Source organism: Petromyzon marinus, chromosome 27, assembly GCF_048934315.1.
Source record: "Petromyzon marinus isolate PM22_M1 ecotype Great Lakes invasive population chromosome 27, UKy_Petmar_22M1.pri1.0, whole genome shotgun sequence".
Lineage (NCBI taxonomy): Eukaryota > Metazoa > Chordata > Hyperoartia > Petromyzontiformes > Petromyzontidae > Petromyzon > Petromyzon marinus.
Genome location: NC_133693.1, coordinates 8,002,645 through 8,029,050, shown reverse-complemented (window position 1 = coordinate 8,029,050; position 26,406 = coordinate 8,002,645). Strand labels below are relative to the sequence as shown.

At 47.2% G+C, this 26,406-nt stretch overlaps 1 protein-coding gene across 2 annotated transcripts; it reads left to right on the top strand.

Moving 5' to 3' along the window:
- The first annotated feature begins 388 nt into the window (after window positions 1-388).
- TAF1B (TATA-box binding protein associated factor, RNA polymerase I subunit B) lies at window positions 389-25,486 on the top strand. 2 transcript variants are annotated; one of them, XM_032961580.2, is made up of 15 exons: window positions 392-1,818; window positions 3,715-3,813; window positions 6,133-6,226; window positions 6,370-6,467; window positions 6,978-7,079; window positions 9,547-9,679; window positions 11,295-11,448; window positions 12,057-12,156; window positions 13,046-13,193; window positions 14,273-14,450; window positions 15,408-15,451; window positions 16,103-16,190; window positions 16,871-16,944; window positions 17,468-17,666; window positions 19,263-25,486. In XM_032961580.2, the coding sequence occupies exons 1-15, from the start codon at window positions 1,804-1,806 to the stop codon at window positions 19,399-19,401; spliced, it is 1,665 nt and encodes a 554-aa protein (XP_032817471.1). In that variant the 5' UTR covers window positions 392-1,803; the 3' UTR covers window positions 19,402-25,486. The 2 variants fall into 2 exon arrangements, with proteins under 2 accessions (XP_032817472.1, XP_032817471.1); XM_032961581.2 differs by lacking the exon at window positions 6,978-7,079 and having other exon boundaries at window positions 389-1,818.
- The last annotated feature ends 920 nt before the right edge of the window (window positions 25,487-26,406 follow it).

Sequence of the window (26,406 nt, the reverse complement as noted above, 5' to 3'; positions counted from 1 at the left end):
TCTTTGATTCTTTCGGTAAAGTCACGTAGGTAAAAAAACAATAGAGCACGACGTTTCGATCCAAACACAAGCAATCGTCATCAGGTGGGACAACCACAGCAAGAAAACACTGCTACTTCGGCAGTTTTTTTCTTGCTGTGGTTGTGCCTTAAAGCTTTTTGTGACTGCAGAAATTCATGTTCTTTGGGTCTTTCGGTAAAGTCACGTAGATAGGTTCAAAGAAAATAACACTACGTTTCGATCGCAACACAAGCGCTCGTCATCAGGAAGAGGGGGTTAGCTTCTAAAGGTAAACTGTTTATAGCTAACCCCCTCTTCCTGATGACGAACGCTTGTGTTGCGATCGAAACGTCATAGTTTGTTTTTGTTATTTTCTTTGAACCTATCTACGTGATTTTACCGAAACACCCAAAAGAATAACTTAACATGGCCGCCCCCTGGGGTCCGCCATGTGCCAACTATCGCGCGGCTGATTGGCTGAGAGGACTCACGTGACCCGTTGGGCGACTACTCGTGGAATGATAACACGTGGAGCTGGTTGTTGTAATTTTGCAAGACGTCTCTGGCGGGTGTGGAAGATTTGGCTAAAACATAATTAAGAGAGAGGCCTTCGTTCTGAGCTCCCTCCGAGTGGAGGAACTTTTCGCCAGCGGTCGCGTGAGCGAGCAATTGCAGGGCTGCGCGTTTACATTTGTCAAGTAATTTGTACCAGCAGGTGCACACAGACCCTGTGAGGGAAGAAGCATTACTCTTAAAACGTGTATTGTAACTTATGTTAATATACTCTTTAGGTCTTTCAGTAAAGTCACGAAGATAGAAGAAAAAAATAAAGAAAATGTTCATAAAAAACTAAACTTTATACTGTATATTTTACAAAAATCCCATGAGATTTTTCACCACTACCTCAAATCAATGACAATAGTGTGATTAAAAAGATATCGGAATTTCGATTAAATTTTTCAATTTACATACTGTATTAGTCTCCAAATAAACGGCATCGATGATACATGCTGGTCGATGTTATTGATTTACAACCCTTGATCGGCCCAGTGCCGATGGAGGGCCTCCCTACGCCGGCTTTCAGGGCGTGATTCGATAATTGTCTCGTGCAGGGTGGAGAAGGGGTGTCGAATTGGAATTGCCAATTTAAATTGTTTCACTTAATCACTTAACCACGGCCGGTCAGAGCGGTTTTCGAGAACTCACAGCTGGGGTGCATCGTCTCCCCCAGCCAATCGCAGCGCTGCGATACAATTAATTCAGTTAGCCAATCAAAAAAGGAAGGGGGGGATAACACTAACCAATGGGGATTACTCGATCCATGGATCGATTGGCAATTGCATCGATGCAGCGATTAACCCGCAAATTACGATCGACTTTGAAGCTTGCTGTCGGACCGACTGCGTGGAATCGATCCAAATTTTTCGTCGATTTGACGATCCACACGACCGTAGTTGGGCAAGGACGCGCCCCCTTTTGGGGCAGCAACCCAATCAAGCCGCCATTCGCCGCGAAGTGACGGGCAAACACCCTCCCCCCCCTTTGTGCCAGGCTAGGTGCACCTTGAGGCTATCACGTGAAGTGTGGAAGGCTCACGGGACAGACCCGGCACGGGTTGGCGTACCCACCTCTCATAGCGTGCCAACTTGCTGCGTTGTAGCCTGCCGGCGCTCAACTTGACACACACACATTGGCAGACCTCTTACTGATCCGGTGATTTTGTTTTTGGCGGCGGGGGTTGAGTCCGCTTTTCTTATTGTTCACTGCTGTACTGAGAGCGCACGTGGAGCAGAGCGGGGAGTCATGCACGAGGACGCGGTGAGTGAGATTCCGGGCCTCCGGGAGGGGAGGGCACACATTGGCGGCGATCTCGACAATAACAGCGGTAGCAACAGCGACAACCCCGCGGCGAACTACCGAGCGTTTCCCCCTCGCTGATCCCTCCACACACGTGGGCGACCCGGTAGAACCAGATGTTAACTTGCCTCGCTTGGTATGCGAGGAGGCCGTGGGGTTCGAACCTGACGCCTGCTGTGTACTTGGGGTATGCCGTGCCTCTACCCTCCGTGGTCGCGTGGATCAGCCGAATACTCTCGTGCGTCCGAGAGTTATTCGTCTGCTGTAAATGTCAACTTGATAAGCCGCTTCGTTGAGCTGTCGTATAGCTTCAGTGGGGCTTTTATCTGGTAAAAAAAAATTGTAAAAAAAAAGTTTAGTAGAGTTTAGACACTCTTTTGGTCTCCATCCATACTGTGTTGTTCAACCATCACCCACCACACTGCAAAACAAAAAAATATATACAAAGTTCCCCCCGGATAGCCTCTAACAGACTGTTGGGGCAAGTGCTGTTAGCGAGCACCTAATGAAGGCCGGCAAGGCGCACGAGGTGTGTGGTCAGCCCCTCTTGCCCGACCGCCTTTGTCTTCCCAGTGATATTGTTAACACACCGCACCAGGTTACTCGCGTGAGGCTGCAGGTCACAACAACGCAACCACCACCACTCGGGTCATCCGCTCAACTAGCACCACTGCTTTCAGATTCTCTCGCGCTGCCGATCTGCAGAATTCCGTTCAGTCTCTTTTCCAAAGTTTGTATGACCTTCCTCAATTCAAGACACGTGTTAATTGTTTTCTATATAACTTGAATTGTGCCCCCGTTTATTTTTTTTTATTTAAAGCTTTCGTGACTGCAGGGATTCATATTCTTGGTTCTTTCGGTAAAGTCACCACGTAGAAGGGAAACAATACAATAATAAAAATATAAAGCAATAAAATTCTCACGACGTTTCGACTGCAACACAAGCAATCATCATCAGGTGTGAACATCACAGCAAGCATTATGTTATTATTTTATTGTTTCCCTTCTACGTGACTTTACCGAAAGAACCAAGAATATTGTGCCCGTTTTTGTCCCGGCAACCGTGTGTAATTGTTTTCAAGCGCAGCAAATGCATACCTGTCAACCCCTAATTATTATCAGTGAATACCTTATTGCAGACCAATTCAGACCTTATTGGTCACCCCGTGCCCCTTATAAATCTCAACGTTCATCCTACAAAGTCCCATCACAAAGGGAGAAACACAAACAAATATACAAACACAAATGTTGCGCGTATTGAAACGGCTGTACGCCGTATGGACCTGAAAACTCAATTCCCCTGTACAAGAATACGGGGCAAACCGTATGGGTTGACATGAATGCAACATAATATGGATTTATCTGAATCGTAAAGGCAACCGCATCTAAAGATGTAAACAAAAATTGGACGTACGAGGGAAAATACGGCCTATTTATAAGCTATATAACTTTTAAAATTCGAGAGTTAAGTCATGGATAGGTATGAAAAATAGGAATAGGTTTTGTTTTTCCCTTTTTGGCAATAAAACAGGTGTTCAGATGTTCAAACACCAAATTGATACCTTTTGCAAGGCATCAAGTCTGCATTAACCACACATAACTGTGGCAAAATATGCAAACAAACATGCCCTGATAATATATGCATTGTCTTTGAAACGTATTGGCTTAAGGTCCCATGGGGATAGGGAGTAGACAGGATAGATAGAGGGAGGGAGGCAGAATTCTGAACTCGGGGGGGCAGAATTATAAACTCAGGGGCCAGAAGTCTAAACTCAGGGGGCAAATCGTTAATATTCAATGTGCCGAGTCGGCTTCAACTCTCTGACCCCCCCCCCCCCACCGTGTTTGTGGCTGCAGAATTCGTACACGGAGTGCTGCGTGGTGTGTCAGGACGTGAACTGGGGCATCACGGACGAGAGGAGCTTCTACTGCAAATCGTGCAACAACGTGACCGATGTAAGCGGGGCCAACAGCGCCGCGTCTCCTCGCCTGTGCTCGCTTGGCTACATAGAATATTTATGCTGCAGGAGGAATCCGACGAGCTGTAAAGCTCTTTTTCACAGATGTCCAGTAGGTGCGGGTAAGAACGTTACAACATCAAATACAGATAGTCCCCGACTTACGATATTTCGACCTTACGATGGCGACAGCGACAAAATTGTAAAATATTTTACGTTTCGCGCGGCAGGCAAACGCAGCAGCGTACGAGGTACGATACTGGACGTTGGGACGCTGCCAGGATGTACGCATCTCACCGCCTTGTGTGGTGATGCCTCACTCTCGCCAGCGGTCGACGGAGTGAAGTTGTCTCGGTGTTAGCGCGTGTACTGTAGCATGTTTTTTTACTTCACATTTTACTGTGCAATACAGTATTGCAATTAATAAATACATACGGTGTATAGTTGATACAGTACGGTACTGTAAATTGCTCTGTTTTGCTAAATTATCACCATTCTTTAAGACTCCTGGATAGGCTAGGCCATCTTCGACTTACGATGGGGTCGTCGTAACGCATCTCCATCATAAGTAGAGGACTACCTGTAATACCAAATCATGATAGTGCAAAGTATAAGAAAGGTAAACAAATCACCCAAAAACATAAAAATAAAACTGAACCATCCCCATCCTATGAAGCAAAGACGACTGAGGAATTAACTTATTTTTCACACAAATGATAGCTGAACAAAGTGGCTTATGATTTGGACATTTATAGCAGCAAAATAATCTAAATTATCTTAAATGCATGGGTAGGCTCCCTACACCCGTGATCAGAATTAGAGATGATAGCTGCAATTGCTGTGCACACCTGTGGTCACAGCTCAGGGGTCAGCAACCAAAATAACAAGAAGAGTATTCGGTAAGAAACTCAATATTTCAAGAGCCGCAATGCATATGAATACGAGACAGTGGTCCTGAATAACTAACGGCACGTCACGAAGCAGTGCTTAAAAATCCACGTGCGTCTCCGGTGCCGCAGGTTTCCGACCCGTGTCATAACTACACATGTAAGTACAGCTGTGACCATTACATACAGCAATTACACGGCTGTTGAGGTGGCCAGGTGACGAAGAGGGCCGAGCTGGCTCCGTTGCAATTCCTCTAATTCAACTGTCGGAATAAAAAACGAAATGCAAAAGAAAGCAGAATTGAATCATGACTAGGAATACCTGACAGTTCATCCAATTTTAGATTTGAAGCTTTCGTGACTGCAAGGATCCATACTCTTTGGTTCTATTCGGTAAAGTCACGTAAAAGTATAAAACAACAAAAAATAATTTTCTCCGATACCAAGGTTCTTTGCAAACCCACGGGTTTTTATCAGAGATTTGTTCACGAGGCAATTTAGATTTACAAACACAGACACAATTTCAACCGAGAAGATGGTTTCAAATTAAGCAACCATTGGAAAGATGTTCTAAATCGAACCAAACATTAAACTAATTTTCATTGGTACAGTATATTTTTTCAAGTAGTGGTATCCCAAACTTTCGCAGCTGCTTAAATTCCCTTTTCACACCATCAATATGTAAACTCCCCCTCCCCCCCTCACCGGTCTGCACATGTTCACCCCCTCTACACCGTTCATCATGCTAAGTCCGCCAATTAAATGCTAATTTTTATGCTAATTCCTTTGTCAAGGCACCTTAATTCCTCTCACACAAGCTTAAAGGTCGCGGTCTGAGCTTGGCTGTGTTTCACTCCAGCGCTGTCCTCGAGACAGTCTGGTCCCTTCACCTGATGAAGGCCATTTGTGTTGTGGCCGAAACGTTGTGAATTTTTTCTTTTTTGTTTTGTACTTTTACGTGACTTTACCGAATAGAACCAAAGAGTACGGTTCATCCAATCTTGGGAAGTGTGAATACAGTAATCACGCAACCTTCTTGACACGTACGATCACGTGATCACAAGTTATGAGCAAGTCAATTTCATTTTTGTTTACAAATGTTGCACCTTTCTGGCACAATCTGCCACTCAAAGCGCCATCGCATTAACACTCAACGTAACATTCCAAACAATAAGACGATATATTTACATACAGTTTCAATGTAGGTTGTGGCCTTGAAATTTCGATTTAAAGCTTTCGTGACTCCAGGGACTCATATTCTTGGTTCTTTCGAGTAAAGTCACGTAGAAGGGAAATAATAAAATAATAAAAATACAACTATTAAATTCTCACCACGTTTCGATTGCAACACAAGCAATCATCATGATACTGTTTTATTTTTATTGTGGCTGTGAGTTGTTGAGTACATGGATGTTTGTGACTGTGAGCAGAAGGTGCTGGAATGCGATGACCCCAGTGCCTACTTTGACGCCTCGGCCAAAGTCATCACCATCAGCAAGGGCATCAGGGGAAAGGACAAATATGGTACGAGTGTAGGCACACCTTGGCACTACTGCTGCTGCTGTCACAGTGTTTATTGTGTCCCCTTTGGGGGGGGGGGGGGGATTGAGCTAGCTCAAGCTCCACACCACGTGCAAGCCACAGCACTGCCTCCGCTTTGTGTGCAGGGCGCAGCTACAGGTGGTACACGTGCGAAGGCTTTCAGATGGTGCTGTGCATGCAGGCAGATGCCCTGCAAGCTTTGGGCGTTAATGCTCGCCTCAAGGTAAGGCAGCTTGGTGATGCAGTGGTAACACTTGTGCTTTACAGTGACAATGGTCTGGGTTCGATTCCCTTCTCTGGCACCTTTCTGTGTGGAGTGTTTGTATTCGTTCTCCCCCTTTTCTCCATGCGTTTCTTTCGAGTTCTCTGGTTACCTCCCATACCATATGTCTGTATGATTATGTGTGTAAAGTAGTAGTGTAGCGGTTAGCATGCTGTTCTACAATCCTGGCGACCCGAGCTTGATTCCTGCTCAAGGCCAACATCAGTGATGATTGTCTAAACTAGTCCTATGCCGATTGAGCCTCAAATGATTACCTGGTATGACGTGTAAATCTCACCAGTTGGGAGAAAAAGGTTGCTGGGTCTGGTGCTGGCCACCCACCCCCTTGTGTGCTGTGCGCACCTTCATAGGGGCTCTCTAACAGCATTTGCACCAACAATTTGTATGACTATCGCGAATGCACCAAGCCTGGCCAAGACCTATAGTGAATTACGGTTGCTGTGGTTGCAGGATGATCTTCTGATGCACATGTGGAGGCGCTACCTGCAGTACACGGCCAGGGCATATGTGGAACCCAGGGAGAGTGACGCCCCTGCTAAGTCCCCAATGACGGTATGATCGGCAATGCCCCGGCATTAGGCCAGGCCTAAGAGGCGAGGCCATAACCTCAAACAGGGCTTTAGACTGAAGGCCGTAGCCTACAATGGAAGGCGAAGCATAAACCTTGAGGGCTAAACCTGAAACTCAGGACCTAAGCATGCAGGACACAAAAAAACACAAGGTTTAAACTCAAGATGCAAACACAATTCTGATCATTTCTAAGCCTGAGAACTGAGTCTTGAAACAAATAGAGTAAAACTTTGGATTGCGAGCACAGTTCGTTCCAAAAACGTGCTTGTAATCCAAAGCACTCGTATATCTAAGCACTCGTATATCAGTTGTGATCACGTGACGCTCGGCGGACTATTTGGTAAAGTCACGTAGGTAAAAAATAAAACAACAAAAAATCACGACGTTTCGGCCACAACACAAGTGGCCTTCATCAGGTGAAGGGACCAAACTGTCCAGAGGACAGCGTTGGAGTGAAGAAAGCCAAGCGCAGGTCGCCTCCTTTAAGCTGTGAGGGGGTAAACAGAAAACGCCTTGACAAAGGAATTAGCATAAAATTTACTACTGTGAAATCTTGGAATTAGCATAAAATGACATTACAGCACCGTGAGAGTTTGGGATGCCATTACTTGAATAAACATACTGTACCATTGCAAATTAGTTTAATGTTTGGTTCGATTTAGAACATCTTTCCAATGGTTGCTTAATTTGAAACCATCTTCTTGGTTGAAATTGTGTCTGTATTTGTAAATCTGAATTGCCTCGTGGACAAATCTCTGATAAAAACCCGTGGGTTTGCAGAGGACCTTGGTATCGGAGAAAACTATATCGTGATCACCCACAGCGTTGTAACAGTGATCAGCTCCGGCAGAAGAATTCGTTCTGCCGTGTTTCAAATCTGCTTTGTGCTCGTGAATTCGGTCAGAGACATGTCGTTTCGTCTCCCCGATATAGCAGTCACCACAGGTGGAGATCAATTTGTAAACCCCGGGGTACTGTAAGTCAGGAATGACATCCTTCAGGGAAGGGATCAGGTCACAGATTTTGTGTACTGTATTGAACCGGACCAGGATCTTGTGTTTGTTTAGAATTTTGTAGATCTTTTTAGTAACGCCTGCTATATATGGTAGTGTGATGGTTTTGATGGGAGTATTAAGTGGTTGTTTCTGTATGGAGGGAGAAACAGCTTGGCGGATGGTACGGTCAGAGTATCCATTCCTTTTGAGGGCCAGATGTACATGTTTTAATTCACTGGTCAGGTGGTGTTGGTCCGAAATGCAATGAGCCCTGTGGTATAACGTTTTGATGAGATAATTATTTTGAGTCGGGTGGTGGTGGGAATCAGGTTTCAAGTAGGAATCTGTGTGGGTGGGTTTCCTGTAGACAGAATGTCCCAATGAGCCATCAGGTCTCCTCTCAAACAGAACATCCAAGAATGGCAGCTTGCCATCTTTCTCCACTTCCATGGTGAATTTGATCGTGGGGTGTCTGGAATTAATGTGGTCTAGGAAAAGGTTCAAAGCTGGGAGGCCATGTGGCAAAATGACGAAAGTGTCGTCTACATATCTCTTCCACAGGGAAGGTCTGAGGGTGGAAGTCTGGATGGCGTCTGATTCAAATTTCTCCATGAAAATATTGGCTATCACTGGTGACAAGGGGGAACCCATGGGGGTACCCTCATTTTGTTTGTAGAAGGTGCCATTCCAAGTAAAGTAGGTATTGGTGAGGCAGTCCCTAACCAGCGCAGGTGTATCGGGGTCTAGTTCACTTTAGGACCACATTTTTAATTATATCTATGGTATCAGGTACTGGGACCATGGTGAACAGAGAGACCACATCGAAGCTGACAAGGATATCGTCAGGGGACAGTACAAAGTCTTTGACCATAGAGACCAATTGGGCTGAGTTAAGTACTGCTGAGGCGGCCTTGCCAGTGAAAGGCAGCAAGGTATCTGACAGAAAATGGGCTAGTCTATAGGTAGGGGAGTTGATCGTGGATATGATGGGTCGTAGTGGGGTGCCTTCTTTTTGAATCTTGGGAAGACCATAGAATCTAGGGGGTCTTGCAGCAGAAGGTTTTAGGGAGGGACGTTTAGTTGGTTCGATTAGGGAGGTCGAACTTGTGATGATCTTGTTGGTTTTATTTTTTACCTATGTGACTTTACCGAATAGAACCAAAGAGTATGGATCCTTGCAGTCACGAAAGCTTCAAATCTAGAACGTATACATACTACTCGTATTGCAAGGCCCTCGCTCGTTTATCAAATTAATATTTATTTAAAAATTTTGCTCGCCTTGCAAAACACTCGCAGACCAAGTTACTCGCAATCCAAGGTTTTACTGTAGTTAAGTCTGTGGATTTGGCCTTAGTGTCTCCAACATAACCACACCAATCGTCCACCGGGCCATTGAGCCATTGCTTAGTTTCACTAGATTACGTCTCGCGCGTCTCTGTGTCCGCGTGCCTCAGAGCCCGTTGGATAGCGGCAGTGAACTGAACGTGAACCCCATGGACCTGGAGACGACGAGCCTGAAATCCTTCTCCGCCTGGTCGTCCCAGAGCGACGCCACAAGTGGTGATGTCGGCAGCGGCATCTCCTCTGGTGAGTCTTTTGCCAACGCGCCGGCGCTGGGGAGGCTTTCCCTCGCCAGCGCTGGAGAGACATAAAGGAAAAAGAATGCGGCCCAAAAAAAGCAAACGGCTCGCATACACGCACGTCTGTTGGGCAGGCACGTGACGATTTCACCCCCGCGCGACTAGATAGATCGTCACGATTGGTTATCACAATTCCGTTGGAGAATCGTTCCCTATTCGTCTCATTTTGACCATCCCGGTTTTTTAATGGTTTTTGTTGCCTCATTAGTCCTCAATGTAACATTAGCGAATATTTAATTGCCCGGCTTCAGCCTGCATAGACGGCCACGGGTTTCCGCTTAATCACATTCATAGCACACACTGCATGTGTGGATGTTTCCTCGCAAATATAACATGCAAGAATGGGCCCAGATTGTGAATGTGGTGAAGTGCGATCTGTTAATCACATAGCTGACCACTGCATTATACTACGCTTACACTGGAGGCACCAATGCGTATACATTAAACAACTCCTGATGCCATCGATTGGATTACTAAAACACTTTGCAAGTTGCTTCTCAAATGCCGTACGAAAGAAAGGGATTAGCATAGAACTTACGTAATTTACAGCGTATATGTATGGACACTGCATTTCCCGGGTTTGAAATGAAAATACTTCAATATAAGATGACAAAATAAACAGTATTTGTTTAATTCTATCAATAAGCTATTGATTTCGATTTAAAGCTTTCGTGACTGCAAGGATTCATCTTCTTTGGTTCTTTCGGTAAACTCACGTAGAATGAGAATAAAATAATAAATTGATAAAATAAAATAACACAATAAAATTCTCACGACGTTTTGGCCACAACACAAGCGGCCTTCATCAGGTTAAGGGACGAGACTGTCTGGAGGACAGCGCTGGATGAAGGCCGCTTGTGTTGTGGCCGAAACGTCGTGAGAATTTTATTGTGTTATTTTATTTTATCAATTTATTATTTTATTCTCATTCTACGTGATTTTACCGAAAGAACCAAAGAAGATGCTATTGATTAATACATATCTTATGTTGCTATATGTTCGTGTATTTACATATTTTTTAATGGAAATGTGAATTACAAAAGCAGCCTTTCCATCCCTCAAAGATAACACCATGAAAATTGCCCGTAAAGCCAGTATGTATCACTTAGTGGCGTATACTGTGACATCATAGGTGGGTATGACACCACACAGAGGCATATTCTATGCCGTAGCAGTTCTGACGAGATTCAAGGTGATTTTGTTGTCGGCTCTTGGTAATTTGGTCTCGAGCTCGTGAAGATTGTATTTATAAAAAAAATACACCGAGTGAACCGCAATCCAGAAACGACAGCAGCAGCTGCCATTCGCCACGAAGTGGCAGTGACGTCACCAAAGCCCTTGTGCCAGGCTAGGTGTACTTTAAGTCCACGTGAAGTGTCAAAGGCTTCGCTGACAGGAGGTCGTGGAGTCAGCCTGAGGTGTTTTGAGCTAACCGGCTGGGATAACTGAACCGTGATAAACCCTCATTGACGCATGTGTATATATCCTGTTCGCACGGCTGCTATTACATGAGGGCTTGACGCTATCGTCTGCCGAATTGTGCCATGAACGACGCTGCGCAGGTGATGAGTGCGAGCCTAAGATGGGCTCGGTGGATGGGAAGCTGCTGTCCCACAGCGGCCGCGTGGAAGACCTTCACCTCTCCCTCTCGCTCGCCTTCTGCCACCTGGCCCTGATGTGGCTGCGCCAGCCGCCCACCCTGCTTGACCTGCTGAGGTGTGCGTCACGTGACCGGGGATGACCTCACCGGGGGGCCAGAATCTCACACAGGCATCTCCCCAACTTTATAATCGATTCAAGGCCCTCAAAGCGCCACGGTGGCGAGATGTTAACTACCTTGCCTGGTATACAGGCGGTTGTGGGTTCGATCCCGACCCTGACAATGCCTGTATATTTGGAGTTTGCATGTTCTCCCTGTGGTCGCTTGGATTGTCTCCAAGTCCTCCGATTTTTCCCTCCACATTGAGAAACATGCGTTCAGAGTATTTGGCTGCTATACATTTCCACGTGACAAGCCACTTCGTTGAGCTATCATTTGTGGGCCGTTCACTTCTGAAAAAGAGCTATATAGCTCAGTGGGCCTTACCTGATAAAATAAAATAAAAATGTATAATGTATATTCTGGAGCCACACAATCCTCACCCAAGTCCACTTAAAGTTCCACAGCAGCTGTCACAATCCTACCGCAGGCCCTTAAAATTCAGCCCGGCGTGGTGTTGACCACCTACCCTCTGTGCCTGCCTTCATAGGTGCTCGCGAGCAGCACTTGCCCCAACAGCCCGTTAGGCTCTACGAGGGATCTTTGTCTTCGTGTGTGTGCGCAGGCTCGTGAGGTGTGGCACTGTGCCCTACACCAGCGCCTTTGAGAGCTTTCCCGAGGAGATGAAGATCTATGGTCACGATGCTCGTTTCTTCAGACCGACTGTAAGACTTGGCATGGCGAAACCCTCCCTGGGGAGGCGAGCGTGCGGTCGCCTCTTTCCCATCGCCAGATGTAAAAGCATTCGGCACTTAACGGGGCATCGAGCCGCGATTTAAAATCGATGATTCCCACTACAAACAAAAACTCGCTCGGGTGATTTTCTGCTCGCATGAGTGCCGAGGCTGCGGGCGGCGCGGCACCTAGCCCAGCGCTGGATTCGGCGGCGCTGTTGCGACGTTTCGCGTTGCGACCCCTAGGCGGCAGTGAGGTGCCAGCAACCGCAGCCTTCGTGTTGCCGAGTCTGCGCCACGCGGCGAGCTGACCCTCTCTGGCCGCGGTGGTCATGGCGACGGGGCTGTTTGCGTTGGTGGGGTGGGCGACAAAAGTTTGGACACGTTGGGTGCGTGCTTTGGTGGTCGCACGCGCAGCAGGCTCACAATGGTGTTTTGGCGCGATTGTGTTTGGAGGGAAAAGCCTGCACTGTCGTTGAGAGTTGTGAGGCATGAAGCTGACAGCAGCAGCAACAGCGCAAATAGACTCGGCACAATGTAGGCGTTGGGTTCTTAACGCGTGATTCATTGGCCTTACGTCAGCATTCGGGACGTAAACACTTCATCTCGCCTCGAGTTTGTGTATATTCTTTACAGCTCAGGTATCCCTTGTCAAAGATTGTGTGTGTGTCATTGTGTTCCCTCGTGGCTTAAATGGTGGCTGTTTACCTACCCGGTACCACCACCACCATACCCACTGCCTAACATACATCTCAACACTGCCTGGCTCCCAACTCACATAACTACCTTATTACCTACTTAACTATCCCCTTTCCATGTATTCCCTGTTCCCATGTCACCCTGTCCCCTGGTCCTCATGTCCACCTGTCCCTGTGAATAGTGGTTGCCCCGCTACCATCTAGTCCTGCGCGAGTCTCAGCTCCTCGCCGAGTTCCTTAAACTGCCGTGCTTCCCCGAGGTGACGGAGCGAAGCATCGTGCACCCACATGCGCTCGTAGCGAGCTTCCTGCATCGCCTCTGCCTTCCCGGTACCACGACCATAACAATCACAACACCAACCACAACACCAACCGCAACAACCACAGTGGTCATACACCCACATGCGCTCGCAGCGAGCTTCCTGCACCACCTCGGCCTGCCCGGTACCACCACTACCATAATAATCACAACAATGACCATGACAATGAGTGTTCGGGCACCCACACGTGCTCACGGTGAGCTTCCTGCACCGCCTCAGACGATCGTAGACCAGGCTCGTTATTTCTCAACTGACCGATGGGACAACTACATTTTAAACTGTTTTGCAGTTTGTGGCCTAAACAACAATACTTCCGTACGATCATGCTCCTTCGCGCTGGTGGCGGAGACAAGGCTGAGTGCATCGTACATGCGATGTGGTGGTCATGTGACGCGCCTGCAGTGCATGAGGGGGGAGTTGTGCCTTCCTGCTGTTTGTGAGCAACTACACCTTTGCGTGTTCTCGAATCTAATTTGTTAAAAATGTATTCCTAAACTCATGATACATAGATTTAATCGTGCGTTTGAGAATCTCCTATTGACCATTTATGCAAATGGTATGAAAAGCATATGTCAGTGTTACACTTTAGCTAATGAAGCGAAATCATCTTTATAAAACAAACATCAAAACGATCCATGCATTATTTTATTTTTATAATTGATTCACAATCCCGAATCGTGACAATTCATAGAATTGCTGACGGAGGTAGAGAAGTCAATTGTAGCATGCCTACCACGTGGTCAAACGTAACCCTTGAGCACAGCATACGCATGTGTGCACCACACATACCCTCGTGATCCTTGCGCATACAATCCTTCAGCCACACTGCCTTCTCAGAGTGCATTTTCAGCAGCAGTGGTTCAACACAAGGAAACTCTGGCTGGGTTGGTGAATGGCTAGATGTTTAGATACACAATTTCAGAAGTATTGCTTGTATTGAACCAGTGTTGCTGATATTATCCATTCCCACAAGCCCATGCTGGCTGATGATGGAATGTACATTAAACAGTTTTTAAAAAAATGTGGTGGCACGAATGTTTTTGGTGGCGGTGGCTTGTGTCCGCTTACCCCTGCTGTGCTCCCCTGCAGACTCGCTGCTGCCCTGGTGCTGCTGGGTGATGGCCTTGCCAAAGTTGCTCATTCCCTCTCGGCTGACCTTTGACCCCACGGCACGACGCTGGGAGACGCTGCGGCTGGAGCTGGTGGCGGTGGCGAGTATCCTGGTGGCGCTCAAGCTGCTGTTGGTGCTCGATGACTGCACGGAGTGGTGCGTCCTGTCGCAATTATACATCGGCACTAGCATCTGTTAAACATGGCTCTTTTTCAAATGTTTTTTTTAGTTCCTTCAGCTCACGCCCCCGATAACAAGATGTTATCTTCCTCGCCAGGTATGCAGGCGGTTGCGAGTTCGATCCCGACCCTGACGATGCCTTTATATTTTGAGTTTGTGTGTTCTCTTTGTGGTCTCGTGGATTTTTCTCCGGTTCCTCTGGTTTTTCCCCAACGCATTTATAAACATGCGTTTAGGGTATTTGGCTGCTATAAATTTCCACTTAAGGCATTTTGTTGAGCTGTCATTTGTGGCCAGGTCGCTTCTGAAAAATAACTAATAGCTCTGGGCTTGACCTGGTAAAATAAAAAATCTTAGTTTCACAATTTCTCACCTGTGCTATTGCCACTGTCATGAGATGTAGTACACATTCAGAATTCTCGTAGAGCCGTGATGTATCACCCCTGTGTGTTACAAGAGCAGCTCGTGGAAGCTAATGTCGCAGAACTACCTCTGAGAACCCTTCAAGTCACGTCGTATCCATGCTAGGTGCACTGCACTTTTTTCCACGTGCAACTCCTTGGGCTGACGAGCCAAACATCGCTTTGATTCTCGGATCTGGAAATTTGAAGAAGGGAAAAAAATCTTCATCGTCTTTATTGTGCAGTCCATTGCTGACCGGGCGAAGGCCATTAACTGACTACTTTGGTTATAGTGGCTTCCCAGATTATAACCCATGATCTCATCAGTGCCTACCAGGTCTGTGTTCTAACCCCCGAGCCACGCAACCATCTCCGCTCGTCCTAACCGTGAATGTGTAAACTGACACTTGCACTAACCCTACCCCTGACATGAAACATTAACAGTGACCCTAGGCCGAATGCCCAACACTAACCGTCACCCTCGCGCTCTGGTGTTTTTGTGTGGGGGCTGACACTTTGTGCTTTCAACCAGGAAAATATCGAGAGCCGTGAGAAAGCTCGTCGCCAAGCCAGGAGGTACGTGGAAGATCCTGGGGTGATGGGTTCAGGGCATGCATCCAACATTTTTATACAGCCCCCTTGTAAATCCATGGCTGGATGAAAGCTTTCCCATGCCGTGTTGGTCGTGGACATTGTTTTTAATAATTCTGATATAATTTGCATATCGTCTGTGAAAAATGTGGCTGCTCCCTCGTTTTGGAATGACATCGCAATATATTTGGGAATTCAATCGTTGCCGGCCGTGAGAAACCTCCGTTTGCTCCTAGAACTCATGTTCCTTAACAGATGCAGTTATAATAAATCCGCAGAGAAGCGTGAGCCCAAGTCTGTGTGGCTCACACTTAGAGTTATCGGTTATTGATTGTGTTTGTTTTGTTAAATGAAATGTTTTCCTTTATTTTTCGTCCATAAAATGTTTTGTTTTCTTTACATTTACAACACTGGTTCTCTATTGTATTGTCACCATTGTCGCTGTGATTGTAACAAAGATCTGTACTGTACAACATCTGTACAGTCGCAGGACACCCTTGAAATAGAGCCGAGCAGCTCATCGGGCTCTTGCTGCTGACAAATAAAACCTGCAATATGATTCACTTAAGTCATTGCGTGCGTGAGAGTCGAGCGTAATCGGCGAGCCCAAGGCTTGCTTCTGTCGTTGCTGCACAGAGCCGTGGTTTTGCTTCGACGATTGGTGCCGTGCGGCGACAGCTCTCGCCAGCCGAGAGCGCGACGCCGAGGCCCGCGTCGGCTCCCGGTGAGAGGTCACGTGACGCCGCGACGGGCACCCACACCCGCGGCCCCACGCTGCCTCGTTGGCATGCTTGCCCCTCTGCTTCTCTGCATCCAGAAAGAAGCGCGCTTCTCCTCTGCTTCTCTGCATCCGGAAGCGTGCTGCTTCTCTGCTTCTCTGCGTCCGGAAGCGTGCTCCTTCTACTGCTGCTGCTATGTTTCTATGCATCCGGAAGGGTGCTGTTTCTCTACTTCCGTGCATCTTTACATGCCTTCCTTCCAGCCTGGGTGCGGCGTGAGACTAAACACAGTCAAACCTGTACCTGTGAAACGCTTGTGCGATGGCATCTCGTGATGCAGACAGGTGGACTTGTTGCTAGACGGTACAAATGTAAGTGCTGTTGGACCATGCCCCTTGCCTAATTTTACAATTGGCCAGCTTTGGTCATGTTAACCGCTGTTTATATATTTCATCCTGCAGACTTGTTAAAGGTTGTTATGAATCGAAGGCTTTCCTATACTGCTCAGCGTTGCAAACCGGCCTTCGGTATTTTTGTTTATCCAAATGTGTTCCGTATTTTATTCGCTTCGCAGTTCTCCCTTGAAAAATAGACTCAGCCTCATTTTGCTGTTGCCTGTAATTGCATTGCAAGTCGAGGGACGTCTGCGTCAGGGTTAATGTGTCCGTGTGTTGTCGTTTTTTAGGCGGTCCTGGGTGCAAAGCCGTACGTTCTATTACACCTCCCGCAGCTACCACTGCATGTGCGCCAAAAGGCAGAGTGAGTCACTTGGTAGCAGCAAAAGCAAGTCATCACCATACTCCTGAGCCAATGGTAGATATTCCATATTACTGTGGCAGGGGCGAGTTTATCCAGAAGACAACTACCATTGACTTCTTCCCCGCAACAGAGTTGTATTCTTTTTATCGGCTCTAGCAGGGACAATGGGCTGCGTCAACCCCGAAACAGGATCTGAACTCGCAACCTTCCGATTGCGGGCCACTCGCTCTACCACGGAGCCACCTGGCCAGATAATAACAGTAACCATTTACAGTCCTGTGTCAATCCACTGCTCGACGAGGGCCTATCGACGCCATGTCTGTCATGGGAAGTCGTTTGACCATGCTTCTCCTTCCCGGTCAAGGCACATTGGTGAAAATGGTGCCCAGAACAGGTTTAGATGTAACTCACCAATGATGTGAACTGGGTGACAACTCCCGGCCCAGGAGTGCTGCGGTCAGGGCACTCGACGATGCACGGTGCATTGTGGGATGACCGACCCGCCCCACCCACCCCGGCACAGAGTTGGCGCTGGACTTGGAGCAGCAGGTGCGGCGCTCACTGGCCGGCGTGGAGCAGCAGAAGGCGCCGGGGCCTGGCGCTGACTCGGCGTCGCGTTTTTACGGCCACGCCGTCGTTGGCGTGATGGACAAACGCCTCGCGAAACGCGTTGGGAGCAGCGGACGCTACTGGAGCACGCCCCGCCAGCCTGGGAAACATGGGTACGTGGGGGAAACGTCGGACACTGGAAGTGGCGCTGTGGAGCCATGGACCCCCAGCTTGCCAGGCCCAGGAGGAGAAATAGCCCACAGCTTATTGTCATGGGCAGGGGTTGGCAACTTGCAGCTCCGGAGCCGCATGCAGCTCTTGAAGGACTGCTTCGTGACATTATCTTTTAACGACCACCGCCTCGTATTCACATGCATTGCGGCTCTTGACATTGAGGTTTTTTTTTTACCGTATTCGAATAAAATGGCTCCTGTTATTTTGGTTGCCGATCCCTGGTCTCATGGGGGATGACATGGCCCAGCAGTAGCGCGTTCGCTGCTTGTTGCAGAGGTTCGCGGTTGGCATCCTGTTAGTCGCCCTGGTTATTACTGCGGGCGTATTAACAGTAATATTCTGCGTGCCGCCTGCTTCAAAGTTGATATTAAAGATCCTGTCATGTCACTCTGAAGAGTAGGCTATTGTGTACCGGTGTCGAGGTCCATATTTTCCAAATTCGAAAACATTTCCTAACCCATCTATGCAGTAAATGCCAGTTCTGCCTCCCTCCCTCCCACCCACCCACCCACACCTGTAGGATGGAGGTGCCGCCCATGCTGTGGCAACAACCCACTCGCCCGTGGACATCACTTCACATTTGACCCCTTCTCAGCTAATTCCCAGCGCCGGTATTGCTGGCAGAGCAAAGCTCGTCCTGACAGTTGGACGATTATCCATCCTTATCCGTGCCGCCGATTGATCCGTGCCAAATCACGTTATGAGCGGGAAGGTTTCTGCTGTCATCCGAGTGATTTGACAGTGGCGGCAAATTTGGCCGATCATCCGCGTTTATCTGCGCTTCGCTGCCCGTATAAAAAGGAGTATTTTGCGAGAGTAAACACGGATAATAGGATAGACCCCGAGTGCACCATCCACCCCACAACCACGTCGCCTGCCACTCGCATTACATTCCAACCTGAATTAATACCAGCACCTCCGTGAGAAGCATCGACGCAGCTTGTTTAGTGACGTCTTCTGCAGTGTTTGCCCAGCCTGCGTAGTGCTTGCAGGCTCATGCCCGTGTACCGTCCATGTGTAGGATGTGCCCCAACCATTATTATAGCGCTTGCTTACCCAGGAAAGCCTCAGAGACTCAAGACTCAGGAGGATTCTGCCAAGCTTTCATATTTGGGGGTGACAATTTAGCGTTATGTAATCCCAGTTGAGACATTTGTGGGTAATTGTTCAGCATTGGAATGTTTCTGCCAATGCCAGTTGCATTGTGTATGGGTTTTTAAGTTATTCGGGCTAACCAGAGAACCCGGAGGAAACTCGTGGAGGACATGGGGAGAACATACAAACTCGAAACAGAAAGGCCCCCCAAATCGGGACTCAAACCCAGACCCATATTGCTGTCAGACGATGTCGCCTTCGCTTATGTAAGGGGGGGGGGGGCACCGGTTATGATTTCCCCCATCAGCAGCACATTTGCATTGAGGACATTGCTTTGGCACTTGGTTTGGAACGCCTGAAGTTTTTGATGCACGATGCTTACTTCTGGCTGTCGCCTCCACCCATCCCCCCCCCCCCCCTCCCCGTGCGTGACCCCTCAGGCTTCCCCACAGCTTCCGCTTTGTGCTGGAAGTGACGGCATCGCTGCTGGGGGCCGAGCAGAGCGACCTCCTCAGCGCGGTTTGCTCTATCGAGAAGAAGTTGCTGCCGGCCGTGCGTGCGCTGCCCAAGCAGCGCTAGCGGCCAAACTATAAAACACTCTATGACCTTTTTATTTCATCAGGTAAGGCCCACTAAGTTATGTGGCTCTTTTTCAGAAGCGACCTGGCCACAAATGATAGCTCAACGAAGTGGCTTGTCATGTGAACATTTAAAGCAGCCAAGGACTCTAAACGCACATTCTAAATGTAGAGCGGAAAAAAAACGGAGCACCTGGAAGAAAGTTTCCACGTGACCACGGGGAGAGAGAGACGTGCAACCTCCAAATATACAGGCATCGTCAGGGGGTTGGGATCGAACCCACGACCACCTGCATACCAGACGAGCTAGTTAACATCAAGCTTGCCCCCCACCCCACTTCCAGCCGTTCGTCGTCCTTTCCACGTGATACCTCACAAATATATTCCGGCTGCAACACCGGCACCGAGGAATAGAACGCGTCCGAGGGGGACTAATTCCGACCGTGGAGATGGACCGATGAGCTCAGTTCGTGTGCAAAGTGCTAGGTAAATGTGTTATTAGCGCAGGATACTGAGAGGTTGCAACAGCCTGGAAAGAGGCCTTCGTCCAGCAGTGGATTAAGCATGGCTGATGATGATGAATCGTGGCGTTACGGTGTTCTGGCAACGAGCAGTCGACCACCTTGATTCAGAGAATGACCCCGGAAGATAACAGAGCTACTTCCTCAGATTCGTCAGCAGCCTCTCATCCACACTAGGGGGCATGCATGCCTTTTATATTCCCTGCAAAGAGTGTTGCAAGGTAATAAAACATTTCATTTTCAGATCTTGAAGGTGCAGAGTTAAGTGAAACCAAATATTACGCGTTTTTTTTTTGCGTGGAATGGTTGGTGACTGGGCTGAGACCGAGAATGTGCTACACTTGAGAACCCGGCCTAATCGCGGGCGGGTGAAATCCCAACTCTTCTGGGATGCTGGTTCGGCGTCTCCAACACAGCCATTCTGACCCCCTCAGCTGCCCGGCCTCCGAACACCCACCCCCTGTTTATCGTTTAAAACACGTCAGAGTGGTTTCCTGCTTATACGAGCGTGTGGTGGTACTTAAACTAAACTATAAACTAAAACTTGTATTTTAACAGGTAAAGCTCACGGCTATGAAGCTCTTTTTGAGAAGCGACCTGGCCACAAATGATAGCACAAAGAAGTGGCTTATGTGGAAACGTATAGCAGCCAAATAGTCTAAATGCATGTTTATAAATGTGGAGGGAAAACCCGGAGATGAAGCCACATGACTCCAGGGAGAACATGAAAACTCCAAATATACAAGCGTCGCGGTCGAAATCAAATCGAAGACCTCCTGCACACCAGGGGAGGGAGATAACATCTCGCCACCACAGCCCTGAACCAGTGGTGTAAATTCCACATTCCTACATCAGAGGCAGGTCTTCATCGCCGCTTCGCTTTCCACAACGTGCTACAGATTTTATTAATCCCGTACGGATGATGGGTCAATCTCAGACCAGGATTTGTACTCGCAGCCTTCTGCTTAACTGGACATCTTGCTCACATTCGCAATGGAGCACTGCTCCTATATCCGTTGGCTGCCCAAAGCCAAGCAGTGGAAATTCCACGTTCCCACGACGAGAACCATGTCTACCATAAAGATACTGCGTGCAGGATTGCATATTTCTCTTTTAATGCGCCTGGCCTCAACTAGGTTAACTCAGCCCCGAATGGATACCCCATACAAATTGGTCAGCAGCACTCGGGAGAGTGGGGTTTGTCTGCTGCTGGCACCACCACCTTGTGTGCAAAGCCGGCCTTAATATGTGCTCGCTAATAGCACTTTCTCCTGCCGTCTGTATAAGGAAGGTTCTGTATGTGTGTGTGTGTGCTTGTGTGCACAAGCATTCATGTATACATACAGTGTACATTTAGAACCACAAAACCTTTTTTGCTCCTTTGAAAGACGCCACACCCCTATTCAGCAGTGCAACGTTTCAAAGTAAATAACCCCTTGTCTGTGTAGGCACACTCGCCTGGGAACAAATACTAATACTGTACAGTAATTTGGAATGTACCATTGCCAGTGCTGCGCAGCCGTCTAGCATTCAGGAGGCGGGGGTTGGTGGATCACGGGAGATGATTGTGTGTTTGGCACTCCCAGCTTGCAAGACTGTCTCGCGAGTGGCTTGCTGTGACCCATCTTTGCAGCAATGGGAGTTATTCCCCCTCTTATTCACAATGATGTGCGGTTTCCTCGTTTGCACGTAAAATAAAAAAAATTGGCCAAACGTCTCGAGAACGACCCATCGGAAAAAAGCGCCTCGAGACTCGCCTGAGGCTTTGCTTGGTTAAATCGGAGACTAATATCCGAGGCACTGGTCCCTTTTACTGGGCAGTGTTGTTAATAGCAATATATTTTGTTTCCAGATGGCAAGATGCCTGCCTTGTCCTTGCATGGAAAAAGTAATCTCTTGCGCAAAACAAGTCGTTAACCAACAAGACATTTTAATTAAACGGAAAACTTAAAATGGTGATGTTATGGGTGCGAGGGGATTTGTGGTGTTTTGAAGTTGGTTAGCTCGATGCCCATGTCACAAGTAGATCTCCCTTGGGCACCACAGACTGAAGTGGTGACCTCTAAACTCCTAGTCGACCTATGCCCTCGGTGCTGTGAAGAAGGGCCATTGTCTTTCGTGTCAGTCCGTTATATATTTCGTTTCAAGGCAGCGATAATGACATGTGGAAAGTTTACTTCGTTTCCAATGTGCCAGGTCTCTTTTGCAAGAGACTTCAGGTCTGATTGGGCTTTTAACTGGTTGCAAAGTAGGGGTGTAAAGACGCATCAATTATTCGATTAATACCCATTCGTCACAATATTCGCATCGTGTGTCAATGTTTTTCAAACTTGTCGGTGCTGTATGTAGTAGTTTCCCGTGGCCGCTACCATAACTCGTGGCCACTGCATTCACCACTGTTAAAATATAATTGATTATTGAATTAAATTTGCTAGCCTGAATTGCAAAAATCGTCGGGGTGTTATCCCTGCATTCCTTAAAAGTCTAAGATCAACCAGTGTAGTTTAAAATTATCCCGGTCAATGGAGCTGCACAGAGATCATGTTTCAGCATGGGTAGCGTCCATGCACACATTTTACCAAAGTGACGGCGACAAGTAGCCATAGTTCATTCCCTTTGTTTTTATTTGGATATTTTAACAAACGCACATGTAAATTGTGCAAGTGGTTACGTACAAAAAAGGAGAACCCCGTCCGTATGATATTCCAGACACACAAAAACCCCAAGGCAGTCGGGCATTGACTTCGTGAGCGCACAAACCTCCCCGCAGTGCTGTTTTCAAAATACGGTTTGTGCTTGGAGACCGATTTGTCACTATAGCCACTGCCAACCAGAACAACAAGTGTTTTCATAGGGATCACATCGCACAGCTAGAGGCTTTAACATTGTTTTGGGTGCATGTGTGTGGCTAATCCGCCGTTGCCTAAGTCACAAAAATTCCCAGTTATTTGTATTTATTTATATAAAAAGGCTTGACAAAGGAGCCCCGTTTTCGCTTGATTTTGGAGAAATCAAAGTTGCCGTGTGCATGCATGTATGCTCCATAGCTGTCGGAATAAACGTTTCTTTTTTGTATGGCAGTAAACGAATGTGGCAACGGTTCCTGTATCAACCTAAAACGTGTGTTGGCTTTGTGCAGAAGGCTGATATAAATACGGCGAAGAGCAAAGGCCAGTTTCATGACCAATGAAAATAACGATGGCGATTATTTACCCGTGAAAGCAGCCTCCACGGTCTCGAGACTTTCGGTCGGGCCGGTTCCATTCAAGTGTGGCACATGGGAAGAGAGACCCACGCGTCCTGCAGAGTAACGCTCAACAATGCCATCTCATGGAGGCACCTTCGATTGGCACAGTTGGCTACGTACGGTGCGAAAGAAGTTCGACACACATGGACATCGCAGTTCCATCTGGAAAGCCACGGTGGTCGCCCGTCCAAATACTAATGATGCTCGTTGCTCTTCTTTGGTTCTTTCGGTAAAGTCACGTAGAATGAGAATAAAATAAGACAATAAAATTCTCACAACGTTTCGGCCACAACACAAGTAGCCTGTGTTGTGGTGAATTGCCCGATGATGCTGAATGTATTTACCAGCGAAACGTCGTACTCAAACTGTAAATGTGGATTTACTCAACACACCGGTGGGCTAAAGTCACTACTTTATTTGTCTTTTGTCAACGTGACACTTTTTTTGCTGATGGGCCGTGTCGGGTGGTGGAGGGTTACGACACATTTATAAATAACGCGATCTAACCCAAAAACCTTTATTATGAATAATATTGGTCGCGAAAGCCTACGTGTTAAACTGGCTGGTTAACATTGAAATTAGTCGTAAGCTGGTCTAAAACGCGACTGCAAAACCTGAGACTAGCATTCAGTATATAAACATTTCAGTATTTTACATTACCGTTTGAACGGTGATTGGACCTCGTTGCTGAAAATCAGCTCTGATTTAGACTCGGGGAGGAATCTGATGAGCTTTTCAGCTCTTTGTCACATCTCCAGTCGCGGATGTTTGACGCTGCCTCCCGGGTGCTTCTCGTTTGAGTACCTCGTGCCGTGTGAAATGTCATCAACGCGGATATTCGCTTTCGTTAATCGAAGAGTGTCCATAATTTGCCAATAGTTTAGGGATCCACTTGGAGCTATGCGCTTTTAAATATAAATTGAAAACCATTTCCTCTTGAACTGCTTTTTGCGTTCAGTTTGGTGTCCTTCCTCCGCACCTCCGATTAGCACGGCTGGCTACGTACGGTGCAAAAGAAGTTCTACAAATGTATTTTACTGCAGATCATCGTGGTGCAGCCTCCTGCCGTCCCCCCCCCCCAGATCTGTTGCTGTCGACAAGGGGTCGTTAAGACCCATAGGGGGTGCTACATGGGTGTTTGGGTTATGGGTTTTCGTGCAAGTCGCAGTCTTGTTTACATTTTGTGTGTGTATAGTGTGTACCGTATATAATTATTTATCCAGCGAGACCTCCCCCGAGTCTCCAGACTTTTTCAGGAGAGTTAAGCATTGGGGTGTTACCATTTAACCGAATGGCATATATCCACATATGGATATTGCACCGAGCCACTTGGCACAGAGTTGATGGTTTGTTACCAAAGTGCGCTCTTCGCTGTAGAAAGAGATTGGGAAAAGATGTCGCGACTCGGAGAGCCGTTCTGCTCTCCCAGATAATGAATGTTGCACTAAGGCCACGTTTCTATCCAATAATGGATTCGTTGCTTTAGTGCTTATTGGGATCATGTTAACCGATTGTGTGCGATGCTGTACATCTAAATTGAACATTTGAACTCTCGCAATTTGATGTTTTGAGCCTGAGAATCTATATTCAACGAATTGAGGCATTTCCGCCATAGTCATGGCCAAAATCCCACATGAGCGTTGTTCATAACAAAAATGTGAATTCATGTCGAGTGCACGGAGGTTTTTTTGGGTTAGATCGCGTAAGTGTCGAAAAACGCGCCACTCACCACCCGATATAGCCAATTAGTAAAGTTTGTCACGTAAACAAAACATCCCAATTCGTTACTAGTACAGCACATCGGTGTGTTGTTGAGTAAACCCACAACATTTACAATACTGTCGAGTTGCCCTCGCCGTGAGAATGTGGAATTTACATCACTGGCTCAGCTCTGCCAAATTAGATGAGAAATGCTCAATACTGGTTTCAACAGGGAGGCATTTATTCCACAATATGGCCAGGAGGTGGCGGTGCAACAATGAATTATTGCATGAATCTGTGCAGAACCTCGACCCATATCCCCTCGTACATGTGGGGTGTGTACTCCACCATGTTCCAAATACATTCCAAAACCCAAAATATTCACGTATGGAATTTGACCAAACATCTCAGCGCAGCACCCTGATGAGACTCGTATACTTTGAAATCTCAACTTTGGGTGTTGTTTGTATTTAATGCTTACCCCTTATGTAACCCCATTCGCCCTCATTTGAAGGTCGCGTGTTGCACTACTGTTTTATTGTTGTCGACAGTAAAAAAGCACATGAATTGAGAGTCATGTTTTCGCCGTTATAGTTTTATAAACTTTTCTTGTTACACATCCGTTGTTACAGGTCTTCTTTGAAAGCGAACGTCAATACCCAAAGCGGTTCCCTCACTCACCTGGTAAAATAGAAGACAGTGTCCATTCAAAGTACAGCAAACGCTCTCACGTTACAAATCCGCCACCACTGGCGTTACAGTAGTAACACAACTGCCTTACAGGGAACATGTAATTACATAACAGCATCTGCTCACATGCTTGCAAAGGCAAAGGATAAGCACTCTCTCCACGTGGTGGGCATTCCACGTTCACCGCGACGGACCTCAAGTTTAAACCTTCACAACTGTGCAACAGACACCGTTTCCCCTACACAAAACGGTGAAAGTTCCACGTTCTGATGTTGTTTGCCTACATTTTAACACAACAGCTGCCAATGATGAATTTCTTGCACCCCGCTATGGAGCCTCGCCACATAAGTAATTATTTTACCGACCCCCAAAGTGATGATGATGATGATGCCGACGCTTACCGCCAATGAGTCTACTGATGCTGTGGATGAGATGAGCTCATGTACAGCAGGAGCAAGAATAAACTTGCTTTGCAGGACCGTAAAGAATGGCGACAAATTTGGGGAAGCCTTCATCCAGCTGTGGATAAATCACTGCTAACGATACCAACGTTGCTGCTCATGACACTCATGACACCGACATTACTGCCGATACTACTACTGATGACGATGATAATGGTAGTCCCTAAATTTTGTATACCTTTTACACCAAACTCGACATGGCGTGCAATGAACGAACTTTGACCTAAATCTTATTTTGTTCCTTTTAAGGCATTGGTATTGACGAATGTGTCTGATGGTAATACTACTACTACTGCTGCTGCTATTTATGATTATGACGACGCTGCTGATGATGATTATGGACATTCTGGTGATGCCGAAGATGCTAATGATGCTGGTAATGATGA